Source organism: Coturnix japonica, chromosome 3 (genome assembly GCF_054131305.1).
Source record: "Coturnix japonica strain WE chromosome 3, WE-NBRP24, whole genome shotgun sequence".
Lineage (NCBI taxonomy): Eukaryota > Metazoa > Chordata > Aves > Galliformes > Phasianidae > Coturnix > Coturnix japonica.
The window spans coordinates 55,579,339-55,597,608 of record NC_140665.1 but is presented as its reverse complement, the minus strand read 5'-3'; the positions used below and the strand labels follow the sequence as shown (position 1 = coordinate 55,597,608).

The following is an 18,270-nucleotide window of genomic DNA, read 5'->3' as shown; positions in this document are numbered from 1 at the left end:
TCCTTTTGTGAACAGTCACTCCACCATGCACCTGCTCCCATTCTTTTCTTTTTCTAATAGATTGACCAGAACTGTTTTCAGTAATTTAGATGAAGCTCTATAAAGGTGTTAATGTTTTTGTCCTTATTGATCACTTCAGAATGATAGGAGAGCAGGTCACCTCTTTCTGTGCATTGGTGTTTAGTGTTTTTTAAAAGAGTCAGACTGTTTATTCACAGAAGTATGTTAAGGGAGGAAGAGAGTGAAATGCTAAAAACCAAAGGAGCAGTGTTTGAAGTTGAATATGAGCAAAGTAAGCAGAGTTTGCAGGTGGCTATGGTATCCCTGCTTATGAAACAAACAACAAAATCTACCAGCTAAGAATAAGAAAAGCATAGCAAAGAGGTAAAACTCTGTACTCTGCAAGATATTCTTAAACATCAGTGTTCTGGTCTGGCCTGATGTGTCAGCTTGTTGGCACTCACTTGGAAGCTGCACCAGCTATTTCCATTTTGCCCCAGTCCTTTCTTGTTCACTGGATTCCTTTCACAGTCCCATATATGCAAAGTTCAATATAGTCATCCCTCAGAAATATTTATTTTGGGGAATATTACGGCATAGCTTGTTTTGCCAGGCCCTCAGGGGCACAAACAAACAGCTGTGCATTCCTGCCATTTTAATGCTATCTAGGCCACTTAGTGGCAAGCTGAGGTCCTGTAATAACAGGCTGTTGGGATGCTGCCATCTGTTACTCTATATTCAGTGTCACAGAAATAGCAGAGTCATTCCAAATTTTGTTTGCTGGAGTCAAACTTAAGCTCCATGCTAGACTAGAATCCCATTTCTAGGGCACTGTTTTGCAAATTAATGATCTCTGAAGTGGGATGAGAACTATCATGCTGACAGTCTTTTCTTTATGTTTCCTCCTTGTCCCTCTTCTTGCCCAATATCAACAACACAGCTTTAGCCCAACATGCCATTTTGACCGAAGCCATGGATTAATATGTGATGAATGCCCAGTTGGGTATGTGGGACCACGCTGTGAGAGGTGAGTACAATTTTTTTTAACTGTATGAGATCTGAACTATAAGTATTTATTTCAGGGAACAGTACCTTTCTTTTTTGCTGCCTCCCCTTCTCAACTCTGCTCCATTATCTGAAACTTGCTGAAGAAATTCCTGTTCATTTTCCTCTGACATCACACCCATGTATTTACATACTTATATAGTCTTCATCCTACTTTCCATCCATTCCTTGAAAAAGTGTTTGCTTTATTGCTTTGTGGCAAATTACAAAGCTTCAAAGAAGCATTTGCTGAGAGGTAAGAAACCTTTTTAAAATTATTCTCTGAGCAGTTGCATGAATCTTTTGAGACTTCTTTCCTTAATTGTCTCTTTCTGCCACTTGCTTAGAGTCACAGTGAATCAAGTATTCAGTAAATTATTGTTCCTTCTTCTTGAAAAGTTAATACACAATTAAACCACAATCCTTGTGATAAGTTATTTGTTGGTTTTAATTATTTATAAAAGAATATTTTACCTTTGTTACTTCTAGTTTTCTGTTACAACCTTTATTTAGCAAATACAAGAAGATAGGTTTTAGTGGCAACAGAGAATCTCTATTTGCTAAACATGTAGAAAATCTCAATATGTTCATGTGTTATGTTATTACACAAAAAGGCAAATTAAAAAAAAAATAATCTCCTGTTTTGTCTTCCTTTGGCTATGATAGGTCCAGATGACATAAGTACTCAGAAAGAAGGTTCTCTGCACTGATAACCTCATCTGCCTTCTCGTATTCAATTACTTTGAAAGAGTCACACAGAATTTAAGTGAAACAGAAGGATAGTAGAAGCAATAGTGCTAAGCTGCCAGGGTCCCCTTTCCATAGGTGGTGAGAATGCAGAGACAGCGAAGTTTCACTGTATCTGTGCACCTTTCTATCTTTTAGGATTTTGTGTGGATAGAATAAGTTTTAGGAGCAGTTAGTTTGCCATGCTAGTTGTTTGGAGGTCACAGTGAATCAGCACTGGCTTTGGCTCTATGATACACATCCCTCATGACTTTATGATTAACACCTTTTTTAAGAGGGACTGTGAGGGATCCAGATAACAGTCTATCACCTGGCTAGATAGCTGTAGGGAATGAAAGTGTGGCATTTCTATATCTTAGCCTGCTTCTGCCATTTGACACCTCCATGAGCTGCTTGCAGCATTTTCCAACATATACTCTAAAAATATAAGGCTTCTGAATGAAGACTTTGTAAGTCAGGGAAAAGTACTGGATAGGGAAAAGTAGGAATGAATCAAGAGAAAGAGCCGACCGGGAAAAGGAGAAACCTGTCCATACGCCATAAATCACCCTGTAGTTGTATCTTTCCAAATTGCATTTACGACTATTTCCTCTTAAATCCCCTACTGTGCTATATCTGTCCTAAAGTGGGAGTATAGGCTGTCACCTGTTTCCACCCATCATCACTAAGACTGCTCTTGCTGAGTTCTATCTCTGCTTGTTTTTTCCCGTCTATCTTGGAAGTCATCACCTTTCTTTAAGCTAGTGGGCTGTGAAGTTAATGATGGCAGGAATAAATCACTTTGGTGCAGAACACTTTGGTAGCACTTTGTCAATGTAGGGTCATTGACAGCTTCCATTAGCAACAAGTGCTGTTTCTGAGTGGAGTGCAGGCTTAGCTGCAATATGAGAGAATCTGAATAAGTGGCAGGCTTGGATTTTTAGCATTATTTCCCAAGGAAATAAGGCATGTGTGATCTTTTAGTGCATGTCTGGCTGCCCACAAAAACATTTGAACTTGTAGGTCAATTTCAACCAAATTTGACAGAAGGGTAGAAGTTCTCACAGATAGTAATTGTTTCTGAAAATTTCATGAGAAGTGGCTGAATAGAGGTTAGTAAATCAGGACATGTCATAGTTAAGGGAGACAGTACTGCGTGATCTCACACCTAATTAAACAGCAGAGAATACAAGCACAAGAGAGCAGGAGCAAATGAGCAAGAGAGTTTATTAAATGCTTTGACTATAAGAAAAATTCTACAGGGCAAGGAAAACACACTGCTGTAGCCTGAGGGATTGCTCACTGCTGAACAGCAACATCCTGCTGCAAATAATCAGTCCCTAGCCTTGTAACCATGAGATATAAATCCACTGGAAATTAAACCATTAATTCCATTGCTCATGGAATGATTCTCTTTCATTTATAACAAGCTGTTTGGAAATGCCCACAACTGTCAATAATAATGAACAGAAGAAAGCACATTGGCTTTTGCAATTGTTAATAGTGATTCTGTAATTGCTGAAAGTGTTTATGTGGAATTCTGGATCATTTTAGCAACCACATATTGGCGACTAATCTGTCTGACATGGTTGTCTAACTGAACAGTCCTAAATTATCATTTATCTCTAAGTGTAGAGAAAGCGTCATTTTCCTATTTAATCCTTTTCCCCAGTAAATGAGATTTATGTTCTTCCTTTGCTCATTATTCAATTTCCCAGTATGTACAGGGTACGGTAGACTCTCTCCTGTCTCTGTACAAAAGGTTTATGTAAAAAAGTTGTGCTTTGTGCCCAACATATTTACAGAATTGTAAGATGCATTTGCCAGTTGCACAGCCTTAATATTGAAAAAAGCCCACAGTCTTAGAAACAAGAGCCCACAGTTGTTTTTTCTTTAGGGAAAAGAAACAAAAGTGAGTGAGTCTTGCTTCTCCTTTAGTACTCCTTCATTTATGTATATAATTGGAGAAACCTTTTCCTCCGAGAAGTGGTAAGGAAAAGTCTGTGTAACTTTAGTGGGAGGAAAAGGATGAACTATTTCACATCTTTCCTCCCCTATACACCCCAGCATCCTTCAAATCTAGCACATTGTCACCATGCAGGCCCTTCTGAGTCTCTTGACTTCAATATGCTGCTGCTTCTAGCTAACATAATTTTTTTCCACTGTGCCAGAATTACAAACCTATATTGCAGTGCTGATGGGAAAGGGGACCAACATTCAGAATGTTTTATAAAACAAATGTGTTGTGCGGGCTTGTTTCCAGGTTGCAAAGAGAAGCACTCTGATATTAGAAAATGCATTATAGATTTCTGCCTGGTCATACAACAGTAACATCCATGTTGTGCGTCTGAGGTAAAATTTTTAACAGCAAGTTCACAGGTTGTTTCCCCACTGGACTTCTACCCAATTTCATACACAAATTGGATGCACATAATTTTCAGAGCAACTGTGAAAACAGTATTTTAATATTTTCATACTTTCAAGTATTTAGATTTACAGCAGACATTAACGCTGTCTCAACATTTTTATTTTTATTTTTTCCAGTTAAACATAAAGACATAGTGTATGTTAGGACTATGTTTTTGTGCATATTTGTGTATATACATACAAACACATAGACCGCAGTCAAGAAAATTAATTCAATTCTACCTAGGGGCACTACACGCTTTTTCACATATAGTTATATATGTGCTCATTCTTTGGTTCCAGTTATGCCAAGTAAAAACTGTCACTCATGGGAAACATCTGCATTTGAAGCTGGAGGTAAACAGAGACAGAAAGTGTATGGGGGGGGAAACCGTTCTTGAATGTCTTTTTTCCCTGTCCTTACTCCTATTTGTTGATTTTCTGATTTATGTTTGTTGTTTTTGCTTTTTGTTCATCTCAATGATATTCTGTTGTACTTTGCAATTATTTAATAATATATGTTTTTTCTAATCCATAAGTGTAATTTCCAGTGCCACATATATTTTTGACTTTTTATTGTGAACCTTCCCAAATATATAGTGCTTTGAATCTGAGAATGGCTAAAATAGAAATATCCTTATGGGAACAAAGGTGGAATTAGATAAAGTAGGTATTTTTTTCTAGTCTACATCTGTAACTTCATCAGAAGTGGGAGAAAATGTTGAAGAATTTACACATAGATAAGTACTTAGGGTGTTCTGTTAAGTTTAGCTCATTTGTTCCTTTCGGGATCTAATCATCTTGAATCTGAATTCAAGAATATCTATGTGTTTAAGTAGAATGTATCTGATGAGGGTGAGTTTTACTAATTTTAATTAGCAAAATCTAAATTGATGAGAGGAAAAAAAAGGTGATATCAAGGTCTCCTGCTATTAATAGAAGGAAATGATTATCCGTGCATTTCTTGCAAATCCCTGGAGCTTTTTTTTTTTTTTTTCCAGGCACTGCTTGGTAAGTTTATAGGAATGCTTTAAGATACTGAAGTAATTCTTAAATGAAAGGAAAAAATGGAAAATTTGTGCACATTAAGTGAAGTCAGATAGGTTAGTAGTACCAAAAGTTACAAATTCTTGACAAGTATGCAAGTGGTAAATGAGAAGTATCACAGCAAAGCATAAGTGAACTTCACATATCACTCTTCTTATATTCTTCTTATTTTGAGTAAAATAGGATCCTGCCTTAATTATGTAGTTATACTTTGGCTTTTCTAAATCATAGCTATTTATTGTTACATGTACCAAGAAATTCCTGGCCTTTGTAACTGAGATTTAATCTCTGGGGGAAAAGAATGTCAAGTTCTATTTGGGAAAATAAGCTAAATTTTAGTCTTTTGTGGTTGCTGAAGTATTCTCAGTTCCTTTTTAATAATGAAGAAACAGCCATTTATTTTCTGGAAATAATACAAGGAGGTAAAATATGTAACTGCATTTGTGAATGCAGTGGAGCACAGTGGACTAGATTATGAAAATTATGCTTGTGTTAATGAGTACTTACATCCATCTGAACCACTGGACTGTTTGTATAAATTATGCATATGTTTGGGTCCATGTTATGGATACTTTTAAAGAACAGGAATAATTTTCCTTTGAATAACAGCCTACTATTTAAAAGTAAAAATAAAAATGATTATTTCTAGCTATCAGTGCCTCCCTACTCTGTCATACACTTTGATACTGATATTGAATAATACTTAAGAAATGTTTAGATTGTTTTGTTTAGGGTCAGACTGGAAATTTTATGAGACATTCTAGGCATTCTGGATGAAGGGAAAAGGATGAACTTGATGAGTATAAGCGGAAAAGAGTAAATGCGTAGTGGAGCTGTGTGTTTCCATATTAGGATGCTACCCAAAATTCTTTCTAGATCTTACCATCTTGTACTGTTACAAAGCAGGGTGGATAATATATGCATAGATTAAATCTGAAAATGAATCAATTTAAAATAATAGGAAATGTTTGTGTGATTTATGTAACTTATCTTCTCTTTACATTAGAGTTCATCTGAGATCAGCACAAATAACTTCATTAGCTGGAACTGTGCGTTTTTTTCTTCCTTCACTATCAATAACTTGTTTTAACTGTAAAGTCTACACAAATGTAATAGGAAGGGAAAGCTGCCCAAAATATAAATAGGAAACAGGCTGAGACATGTACAAATTTTATTTAAATGCACACTCATTTTAAATCAGGTTCATTAACTTGTTTTACATAATGTTAACTAGAAAGTGCAGGTGGCCAAGGTGGAAAAGATGATATTTTTAAATGTATCTATTAAAATAAGGAAGGAACTCTGCTAGAAAGTCATTATCCCTTGGAATCCTATAATTCTTTTTCAAAAGATTTCTAGGAAACTTTTTACTATCTGTCTATACAAAGAAATAAACAACCCATAATTAAGTGACCATGCAGTAGATCAAGGGAAGGCTATATGAGTGGGGAATCTCATTATGTAAAGAATTTTATGTCTATACCATTTTCTAACCTGTAGCAAACAAGTTATTTATGTGAATGGAGAAAATCATCAGACTTGCTGGGAAATGAGCGAAGAAGGATATCTAGGCATGATGTGCTGAAATACAAAGCCTATCTAACGTGGACCTGAATTCCTCTAGAGTCCCAGTAGACAGATTTCTTATTATGCTTTGTCTTGTCTTCAGTGCCAGTGACAAGATTTTTCTCCCATTGAAATCTAATTACTAGCAGAACTGGCAGGATTTCAGCTGGTTCTGTATCTACAGTATTGTTAAAGAGAAGGAGGGAGAGAGAGAGAAAAGGACGTTAAGAAATACTTAGAAAAAGATCCAGTAATTTTTAGTGATTAGTGAGACAATAAAATTAAATATTTCTAATAAGATTATTTAAGTGTCCTAACTCGTGATCTCTTTTACTTTAGGTGTGCAGAAGGCTATTTTGGACAACCTCTAATACCAGGGGGATCATGCCAACCATGCCAATGTAATAACAACCTTGACTTATCCGTTCCTGGCAGCTGTGACAGCTTGTCTGGTGCTTGCCTGATATGTAAGTCAGGTACAACGGGCCAGTTTTGTGAAAGGTGTGCTGATGGATATTTTGGTGATGCTCTTGATGCAAGGAACTGTCAACGTAAGTCATGAACTTTTAGTACTTCTGACAGAATTGATCTATTCTGAATCTTTCTTTGTGAGAGGAAGAATATGCCTCTGTATGTGCGTAGAGGAGAATGATATGGTGTGCTCATACCTCTAAGAATTCTGTTTTACTTGCATCTGCATCTGGAAAGGGTGATTTCAAAATAAATAAAATTATGAACCTGTTACAAAGCTTTGTCCTGTAGCTGAAGCAATAATGAAGCAGATGTGGAACAGACATAGGAGAACGGAAAATTACATGGATGCAAAAGGTTATGCTAAATGTCAGATCTACAAAAATAAATAGAAATAAATAGAAATGCACTATGTCATGTGGGGAAATCTCATTAATCCCATTGGTCATTTCAGGCCAGTACTGAAAGGAGGAGAAAAAGATATTTCAGTTACTGAAGTGTTCAAATTTGGCAAAACTTGTGACCTTCTTTCCATTTATGTGACATTTGTGTTGAATGGTGCTTTACAGGACAGAGGCATCCTGCCAAGTTGAGCCTGCTGGCTCCTGTTGAATGTTGTGAGGTGCTATGGAGTAAAGTGCCTGGCACTGTAACAAGCCACCACTTCTCATCAGTGTTGTGTGGAGGTATGTTGTTTTAGCCCCAGATTCAGTGTCAGACTTCCACACTGATTGCATGAAGTTGTGGCAAACAGATAGAGGAGCTAGTATGAGCAGGAGTTTTGGCTTCTGTAGCAGGCAGTAACTCTTACTGAGTCCTTGGCACTATTCGGGACACAGCTCTTAGAATTCTAGCTTAAAAATATTCACATATACTTCTCAATCCATTTGAGGAATAGAATCAAACAGATTTTAAGATCTTGTGAAAGAGCAGAGTACTTTATTTCTCTGTTATTAGAATTAAATCCTCATCTTTCTTTGGAATGAATGCAGAGCCACTCCACTGAGAACAAAGATGTAAAATGCCAGTAAAGGTCTTGGGCACTAGCTTATTGCTCTTAGTAGCACAGGGACCATTTATAGCAAGACGTTGCAAGCACTGAATTCTGATCTGCTGGCATCCATTTTGAGGATTTGCTTTGTTAGTGGGGTGAGGTTTGACAGTTGGAATACAAGGTCGTGTTTGACTACCTAAGACAACATTGGGAACTCCAGAGATTTAGAATGTAACTAGGTTTCTCAGCTAAGCCTAATAAACTTGGATATATGTAAATTAATATGCAATCATGGAGAGACGTAGCTGTATAAATGCTTTCTGTAGCTATGTGGTGCTAAATAAAAGTTAGATAATCACATACATTCTTTACACTAGTTAAAAATTCATTATGATGTCCTATAAGTTAGGGTACTAAGTGTGTACTGTGATTTTTAAAAGCAGTGCATTTCAGAAATCATAGCTTCAAGTAGCTGATCACCATTCCTGCAGCACTGACAGGGCTCTTACTTTGAACATTCCTGCAGTAGTGGTAGCTGCATGGGAGAGAGATATAGTATTAGGAGAGTTCCAAAAACACACAATTAAAACCAAAAAGTATTAAAGAAAAAGCACATATTTAAAGTAGAATTACAAGTTTTGCTTTTGTTTGTAGCATCACTGACAATGAGAGTCCTGTAATGTATTCATATTCATAGCTTTGTGTTTTGTGTTCACATTTACCTTGCATTCATCTGCTCTCTCTTTCATGTGGGTTTTCTTTTTTTTTTTTTTGCATATGATTTTTTTTTATTTCCTTTGCAGACTTCCATGAAGTTTGCCCTGCAGCTACAATATCAGAAGGACCGTGCCTTTGTTGTTTTCAATTTCTTTCCTTATTAAAAAGCCAAAACCGAGAGTATTGCAAAGCATGAATTTTGCTCTCGAATTATTGTTTGAAATGTTCTTTGCTCTTTCACAGTACTGTGCTGTTGTCATATGCATTAACCATTTCAAATGGCAGTACAACTTTATATCGCTATAGCTTCTCTGAATTTCTTGGTGTATCTGTAAAAAATAATAAATCTAAGAACATGGAGCAAATGTCCTAGAATTATTTGATTTCAATTTTGTAGATTGCTTTTTGCTGTGAAACAGTACAGTATCCTGAAGCAAATAGCTAGAGGTTGTGCTGATGGTAAAGATGGTGATGTGAGATTATTTAAAGCAAGTATCCAAGTGTGCCTAGTATCACTGTTGGAGGAGAATTAGTGTGGGGCTTCATTATAATTACAGTCTTATAAATATTTATACAAATCAAGAGGGATTGAGAGAGGTCTTAACCAGTGTCATTTTGGGAGAAAGTAAGACAAATTTCTCTGACAGGCTGTATTGTATTATAGCAACCTTTTAGAATTTGGGACAATTGCTGGTTTTGCAGTAGATCTGAATGAATAGAAAGGGTTTAGGTGAGATAAATGCAGTTTATCAGATTAACAGTTAAGTGAATAACCCTGACTGCATTTTTCTTCAGTATGTGCATGCTGCCAGTGCCAAGAAAATAGTCTAAGTCTTAATTCCCAAATCATGTTTCACCACTGTCTTGCACACACACAGTCAGCTGTAACTGAGTTAAGACTACACGACATTCCACTTGGAGTAATATATGAGTCCTGCTCTGAAAGTAGTACCTTTTATATTAATATTTTTGCATGTGACTTCAGTCAGATGTTGGCAGTATGGAAGTAGAGGCTGAACCTTCCCACCAATATTCCATTATGTTTTGTTGCTGTGTGACAGATGGCAGCAGAGGGACAGCCTGACCAAATAGCTGCTGACATGGAAGTACATGTGAAGCAAAAGGGGTATCACTTAATTCCTCCATGCAGAAAAGATTGTTTTCACTGGCATTCATTGATGGTTGTTGAATGTTGATGGAGACCAAACAGCTGATGCAAGTACAGTAAGGTGGTGGATGGTGCATTCCAGCAGTAGTGACAGTGGGTCATATCTATTGGTACAGATTTTGACTGGTGTGGCATTCAGGCTTCTGTTCATTGCTGCTGGAAATACAGAGCTAATGGTGGTGACTGTGTTGCAAAAATAGTGTTTTGTAGCTGAGGATTTACTCTATCAAACAGTGTTATTGTGCGGTTCAAATCTGTTGCAGTTTCCTTGGAAATATTAGGAGACCTTACTTTCAGTGTGATTTATTAAACTAACTTGTGTACAAAACCAGTGAGATTATTTATCTATTTATTTATCAATATCCTTCTGATTTTTATGTTTTTTACATTCCTGTTTAAGAAAAAAAGATCCAAGTAAAATCTTTGTGCTTTGAAATCTGTGTTAAAATGTTGCTGCTAATTTGTATTCATAATGTTTATGTGGGTTTGGGCTTGCACATCATATTTTGACCAGTGACCAGTATAACTGGAATATACTGTAAATGTGTACTTGTAGTACCCTTCTATGTGTTCATTTTGGATTGTTAATAGTTTTAAAACATATGTATTATGGTAATGGGTATGGAAGAAGGCTGAAACAGGGTGAAAGAGGTGAACATCATTACCAGATTTACAAGAACAATTATTCTGGGTTTTTTATATATATTTACGTGTTGTACTATTATTATCTACTCTCAGAAATATGAAATTTTTGCAAACATTTGAGAAATAAGACCATGAACAGATTGAAGCAAAATATGAAATCACTTTTGTTTGAAAGAAGGAACTTGTGCATAATACCTCAGAAATAGAGGGAGTAGCAGGAAACACTCCTTTCCATTTACAGTGTAGTAAGTCCAGTGGAGTCATGATTAAGATCCTCTTGTGATGGTCTATACGTAGGAAAAAATACAACTGCTTTGTTTCTAGTGGCACCTTATGATGTGCAAGTATGTGATCACTATGTGTTTACTGTTGGAACTCTTAAGTGTTTCTTAAAGCAAAGCTGTCAATGTTGAGACAAAGACAACACATGGTTAGGCTAGTGCAAGAAGGGAAAATGTGGGCTGGGGCCTCTCTCAAAGAGTAGATTGGTAATAAATATAGCAATGAGGACTCCTGTCTCTATGTGGAAAAAATGGCACAGAAGCCTGTTCATGCTAATGGAATTGGTGTCTGTATGGTCATAGTCCCTTTGACATAATAACTTTCTTCCCTATTGTGATTGCTGCATGATAAAAGATTTGTGATCTAAGGGCGTAAAGGGTAATAGAAATTGTTTGTAAAACTTATTCTTAAATATGAGAATGCAGGAAGCAAGACTTTTTTCTTTTTTCTGATAAGAAGCAGAATTTCTTTTTCACCGCTTTTTAAAAATCCTTAGGCAATTTGTGTCATGGGTTGGGCTGGTTGCTTGGGTTCTATTTCCTCTGTGAGCCCTAATGCTGTTGCTGGAACAGAGGTCCTTGAGGTGGCATGTGAGAAGGTTTTCTATAAAGTGGAAACCAAATTTCCCAGTGAAATAATTTGGAGTAAAATTCTGCATTTTTATGGGTAGGTAGATGTTGATTGTCATTGTCTGGGTTTTTCTCCGGCCTGCATTATTGAGTTTGTCCAGATGGCAAAAACTGTGCTGTAAAAATTTAACTGTTAAAGTCAGAATCACTAGTGTAAGTATACTGGAAACACATTAACAGTTTCTTCTTTTTCCTCTGTAGCCTGCCGTTGCCACGTCAATGGATCCATCTCAGAGATCTGTGACTCTCAGACTGGCCAGTGTGAGTGTAAAGCCAACGTGGTTGGGCGCCAGTGTGACATGTGCAAGGTGAGTGATGAGGAGCCATGGATGTTTCGGTTTGCTTCAATCTGGTGTTTAATGGGCTTCTTTTGTTGTTTTGTTGTTGTTGGTTTTGGGTGTTGTTTTTTTGTTTCACTTAAGGAACAAATAGGAATAGTTTTTGTGTATGGGAAGAATATGAAAGAAAATGGCCTCTTAAAAATGTTTTTCAAAGCTTTACTGGAGCAAAACAAACAACAAAAGTAAATTTCCCTTTGCACTCAATCAAAATACTTTAAGCCTCACTGCACATACAAATACATATTTTTGTATGGTAAATATATTTCATATTTAGAATGTTTAATACAAATAAATTGGAATATTGCAGGTCTGAAAAAATTCCTCTGTGAAGAAAGTTGCAAAATATTTGATAGAATCTGGTATTCAAAAAAGGAAATTGATTGTTTATTCCTACTGTGAATATTCTGCTTTTACATTCATCACATTTATCACAGGAATTCTTTTGGTATTTTTCTAATACTGTACTTTCTTGTTTATGCTGAAAATGTCTTTTTTCTTGATGTTGTTTTGCTGTCGTGTAAGTCACTGGGGGAAAAAAACAAACGACAACAATGTCTTTCATGAACTTTCACAGAGAGATTTCTTTAGGCAGCTCAGAAATATGTTACAACCAGCTGAACATGTCTTTGTTTCAGCATGAAGATTCATGGGTTAAATCTCTGTCCTCACAACACGCTGTGTGTGTGATTTAAAGCACATAAATAATTGTGCAGAAGCCAAAAGGATTATTTCACCCATCAAGCTACATAGTTTTTTGCAGTAGTATCCCAGGGGAGAATGCTTTCATTTCAGCAATGTTTAAATACTCCATTTGAAGAAGTATTGGTAGTATCAATGGAATTTGCCACACACAATATAATATGCACATAAAATATGTCAGTATCATATTGCTAATACAAAATCAGCTACTGTTAGGAATTAATCTTTGTTTACTACTATCTATATTCCTGTACTCTTTTATTTGGTGCAATTACATTTCCTCTGCTTTCTAACAGTGTTTACTTTTCATTTTTAAAGCCCAGCTACTTCTGGGCCCCAGATAAACGGTTTTGTATACCCTGTGGCTGCAGTGCCTTAGGATCCATGTCACTGCAATGTGATATATCAGGAAGATGTATCTGCAAATCAGGATTCACAGGCAAACGCTGTGAAATCAGCAGACAGGTGCCTAAATTGAAAGAAAGTGCAAGAAGCAGTCAGCAGATTCGAGTCCCCCCTCGAAGATGGGGCTTCAGCAGTGCCAGTGGGTGCCCACGGGGCGCTTACCAGCCTGCTACTCTGGTAATCAGAAACTGTGTGCATCGCATGGGCTGAAACTGTGTATTTGCTTGTAGTGGTTTGTTATTCTTGTTGTTGTTTCTCTTAAATTTTAATGAAATGTGCTTTGATACACAGAATTAACAAGAAAAGACTGTGCTCTGTTTGTGATATTCCCCACATCCAAAGATGCCACACAGGCCAGAAGTCAAATAACAGAGTAATTCCAAAAGCAGCACAAACAGTAGTGTGCATAAAATATATGGGTGATATACATACATCAGTGTTATCAATTCAATAGAGCAAACCTTTCTACTCTAGTGATTAAAGAACCAAACAGATAGGAGCTCATGAGATGAATCCTCACCAGAGGCTAAATATTAAGGTCTAGCCTTGAAATAACAAACACAATAGGTGTTAAAAGTACCAATATTTTGAGATATTTTAAATTTTTAGCCAGGACAAGCGCAGGCTATTTGAATACAATTCCCAAAATAACAGAAATATTCATCATCACATGTCAACAAAACAGCTTATCTCCTAAAATGATGTAATAATTATAGTGCAATTGCTTCTAACTGAGCAGTGTTTTAAGTAATTTGCTGTTTTATTTTATTTTTTTTCTCCTGCAGCCCAAGACATCCATATATACTCCATTTGAAAAATAACTGACAGTATTTTGTTTTCCTTAGTCAGGTTCAAGGACACACGCTTTATTTACTCAAATGGATTCTTTTGGTGAATGTGAACTTTTACCTTTTTAACATGTTTGACATAGCTCTGTTGACCACACAAATACTCAGAATACACTGGTGCAGAGTCAAATATAGTACAATATTCAGAAGGTATTATGTTTCCTTGTTGTCATCCGTGATCCTATCTATTGTTCAATAGATGTGACTCTCAATTTCTGTGTAAACAAGCCTGGCCAAGGGTTCAGCCTGGAGTCTCGTCTTAGGAGCTTGCATGACTGATCAAAATGTCTTTCACTGAGAAAAGCTCATCACTGAACAGAACCCAGCATGCTAGTGATCTTTTCTTCATTCACGCAGTGTGGAGTGCTAGTGATCAGACTGTTTTTTCTATTTTTCACCCTTATAAACAGAATTTATTAGATCCTATTAAACTTTCTTTTGAGAGCTGAGCTGCATGCTGTGCATTGGTTGCTTCACTGTATTAATCTGATTGTCTGTCCTGAAGATTTTGCATATTTACATTTCTGAGTACTTTTTCCTGTGTAATACAAATCTTTAGAGATACACTGTATATTTAATTGAACCTTGGAGTTTAATTACATGGATTAGAATAATCTTTTCTCTCTGATGCACCGTATTTTGTCATGCTGAAGTATATAATTTGCAAAGCATTTCATTATAGAAACTGGAAATGAGAATCATGGTGATTCCTTATTATACGTATAATCAAGCATTTGCTTAGTGTCTGTGTTTCTTCAGGCAAAATTCTCACTATAGACACAATCCCATGTACTGATACATATCAGTAGATTCCCTCTAGGAATGTGGAACATCAACAGTAATCTCAGAGTTCAGATTTGAGGACTTTTATGTGGAAGCCTGCCAAAGTCTCCGAGATTTCACCTACACAGATTAGGAGTTTAACTGGAAACAAATCTATGAAAATCTAAATCAGTGCATCTCTGCTGATTTGAAAAATCTGTGCTGATTTATACTAGGCAAAAAATCTAACAGCAAATGGCTGAGGTGTGCAGTAGCATGTACTAAAAATAAATATTTCACTTCAGCCCATTTATAATCATTAGCAGTTATTTTTTATGTATATATTTAAAAAAAAAAAAAAAGAAAAGAAAAGAAAAAAAAAGGTAATTCTTACTAGCTTGTAATGCAAACAAATACATCCTATCTGTGTTCATCTGAAGTTATTCCTAAGAATCATTCGGAAGAAATGCCCTTGAGTTTCAGGATACTGTGCACAGGTAGTGCACATTCTCCTCTCAAAGGAGACAGAATCTTCCTGTCCAGAGTCTTTCTGGTTGAATCAGTGTCCATTTATAGCAGAGAATTTGAATTTGTTTTCTTAGAAACCAATCCTGCCTAACATAATCTTACAATCCAGACACAGCATGCACAGATGATTCAGGCCTTCTATTTAATTTAAGTAGGAAATTTCTGAAAGCCAGTCTGGAGACCATACATAATAACCTTCTTGAAATTGTATATTTGGAAACACAACCTCATACAAAGTGTACTGTATAGAGAACATTTGTGGTAATAGCAGTTAACATTCTGAAATATTTAGTCCTTTTGAACTGTGTAGCCATTTAGTGCCCTTGCCACAGTTTTATCTCTACAAACATGTTTGTTAAGAACAGAACTACAGAATCAACAGAGGGGAAAAAGAAGAGGGGAAAAAAAAAAAAAAAAAAAAAGAAGAAGAAAAAGAAAAAGAGGAGGATCTCTCTGCTATCCATAGGCACTCAGCTTTTCATTTTCCCCAGTAATCTTTCCATGTAGTAACTACTCTTCTTTCCTCTCTTGGTGGCAGCCTGAAACATTTGGCTTACAGTCTTCCAGAGGATGTGTTCCCTGCAACTGCAACTCTTTTGGTTCCAAATCCTTTGACTGCGATGGAAATGGACAGTGTTACTGCCAGCCAGGAGTGACAGGGAAGAAGTGTGACCGTTGTGCTCATGGATTTTACAACTTTGAAGAAGGAGGCTGTACTCGTATGTAAATACTTCATGGCCAATTGCAAATTTATTTATTTGTCTACATATCTATTCATTTTCTTAGTAAGTTGGCTGGTTGTGGATTGCCTAACAAATTTTCCTGACAGGTAGTCATTTTCATGGGCAGCCCTGTAAATCTGTCAATTGGCAAATAGAATTATTGGCAAGAACAAAAGACCCAAGCTATTTCTGCTATCTTAAGATTAATTTATGGCTAATCTTCCATAGGTAGCTATATTTACAAGGAACAGAATTGTCTTTTTCTCCATGTGCTTTCTGCCCAAAATACATATATGAAGTTCGTGTAATTTTGCTATAGTAATGTCATAGACTGATTTGTGTGCTTACCAAATATCAACAGCTTGGCACATGTTTTTTCAATTCACATCCTTTCCTTTTCTTCTAGTTTTATCCCAAACGTTCTCACTGTCCTTTAAAGGTTGATCCTCTTTTATTAAATTCTGTACAGTAATGTTTAGAATCTTGCTTACTTGTATACTTTATCTGAAAATCTTTTTGTACGCACACACAAAAACAAATCTACTATGTTCCGTGTGTAAGCACAGTAAATTTATTCTCCTCCAGATACTGAAATTATGGCATCATCATGAAATATTCTCAGTTACTTCTTTATATTTGTGTTTATTCTTTTGGACATAAGGTCAAACATTCAAACACTGAAATGGATACATCCTGTCCTTTAAGCAGGACAGACGGCTAGGTCAAAAATAATCTAAACCATTGATTCCTTCACAGAGAAATGTCTATCTTTGCTTACAGGTCTGTACTTCTGAAGTTTCATAAACTAGTTTAGATCTGGTCACAGGAGGCATAGATAATTGTCTAGAGTGTTGGCCTGCCAGAGATGCAATGACCCCTTGCTGTTGATGGAGTGCTACTAGTCTGAGGATATTGCTGCTGTTATTCTTCTGGTCAGAGCTGTAGAGTGTTCTTCCCAGCAGCAAAATGGTCTTCCTCAGTATTCTAATCCTCCTGCTTTTCCATAAGAAATAGCAGCATGAGTAGCAAGCCTAGCTTTCTGCTATCTCTAGCTTATCTCTTCTATGATTCTTACTTCTTTAGCTTTGGTATGGAAGGAGCATCTATTTTTTGAGACCCATACTTGTGTAGCAAAATTCAGTTTCATCTGTTGGACTGATACAGAATCACAGAATGGCCTGGGCTGAAAAGTACCACAGTGATCATTTAGTTTCAGTCCCCCTAATGTGGGCAGGGTGGCCAACCACTAGAACAGGCTGCCCAGAGCCTCATCCAACCTGGCCTTGAATGCCTCCAGGGATGGGGCATCCACAACCTGTTCCAGTGTGTCACCACCCTCTGAATAAAAAACTCCCACCTAATCTCTAACCCAAATCTCCTATCTCAGTTTAAAACCATTCCCCCATGCTATATCACTATCCACTCATGTAAACAGTCATTCCCCCTCCTCTTCTCTTCTCCAACCTAAACAAGCCCAGTTCCCTCAAACTTTCTTCATAGTCCAGCCCTCTGATCATCTCAGTGACCTGGATGCAGTACTCCTGGTGGAGCCTCACGAGAGCTGAGTAGAGGGGGACAATCACCTCCCTCTCCCTGCCGACCTGCTTTTAATACAGCCCAGAACACAGTTGGCCTTCCAGGATGCAAATGCACATTGCTGGCTTGTGTTCAGCTTTTCATCCACCAGGACCCCCAAGTCCATCTCTGCAGGGTTGTTCTCAAGGTGCTCTTACCCCAGTATATGCCTTGAGCCAGAGTAGTTTATAGTTCATAACTGAAAATTTTACTCCATGGTATTGTCTGTCTTGTGATGAAAGGGGCAAGAAAGTATTTACCATGTTGTAAAGCTGACATTATGGAAAAGGAAAAGGTTGGTTCACAAACTCACTGCTGAGAGAGCTTGAAGTAAATTACAAATGATAAATGTGATCCTAAAGTTTTTAGTGCATATTGGAGAGAAAAAATTACTGTAGATGATCTTAATGATTATACTCTTACAATAACATTTCACAATTTAAAAGCACATTGCTCTTGTGAAATGTTACAAAATGTTGTTAATTTCATACAGTTGGGGAGGGAAAATGAGAAGGCAATTAACAAGTTTTCACATTACTTTAACTGCTCTCCTGATAAACGTGGAAAGACTGAGTTTAGTGCAAAACTAAATATTTTAAATAGAAGTGTCTCTGCCTATGTTCATCAAGTATTTTAAATAACCTCAACAGATTTTAAGAAGTTTCAAAGTGAGTATAACAGATGCAAAGGTTTTT

General features: G+C 36.7%; 1 protein-coding gene across 6 annotated transcripts in view; it reads left to right on the top strand.

Moving 5' to 3' along the window:
- Positions 1–18,270, top strand: part of LAMA2 (laminin subunit alpha 2) — a 302,596-nt gene that overhangs the window by 176,457 nt on the left and 107,869 nt on the right. For 4 of the 6 annotated variants that reach the window (XM_085541684.1, XM_085541682.1, XM_085541681.1 and 1 more), the window contains exons 18-22: positions 941–1,027; positions 7,129–7,340; positions 11,897–12,003; positions 13,054–13,317; positions 15,817–15,997. In XM_085541684.1, the coding sequence (XP_085397810.1) occupies positions 941–1,027; positions 7,129–7,340; positions 11,897–12,003; positions 13,054–13,317; positions 15,817–15,997 (851 nt within the window). The remainder of the gene's footprint in view (positions 1–940; positions 1,028–7,128; positions 7,341–11,896; positions 12,004–13,053; positions 13,318–15,816; positions 15,998–18,270) is intronic. The other 2 variants (XM_085541686.1, XM_085541683.1) reach the window with 1 other exon arrangement.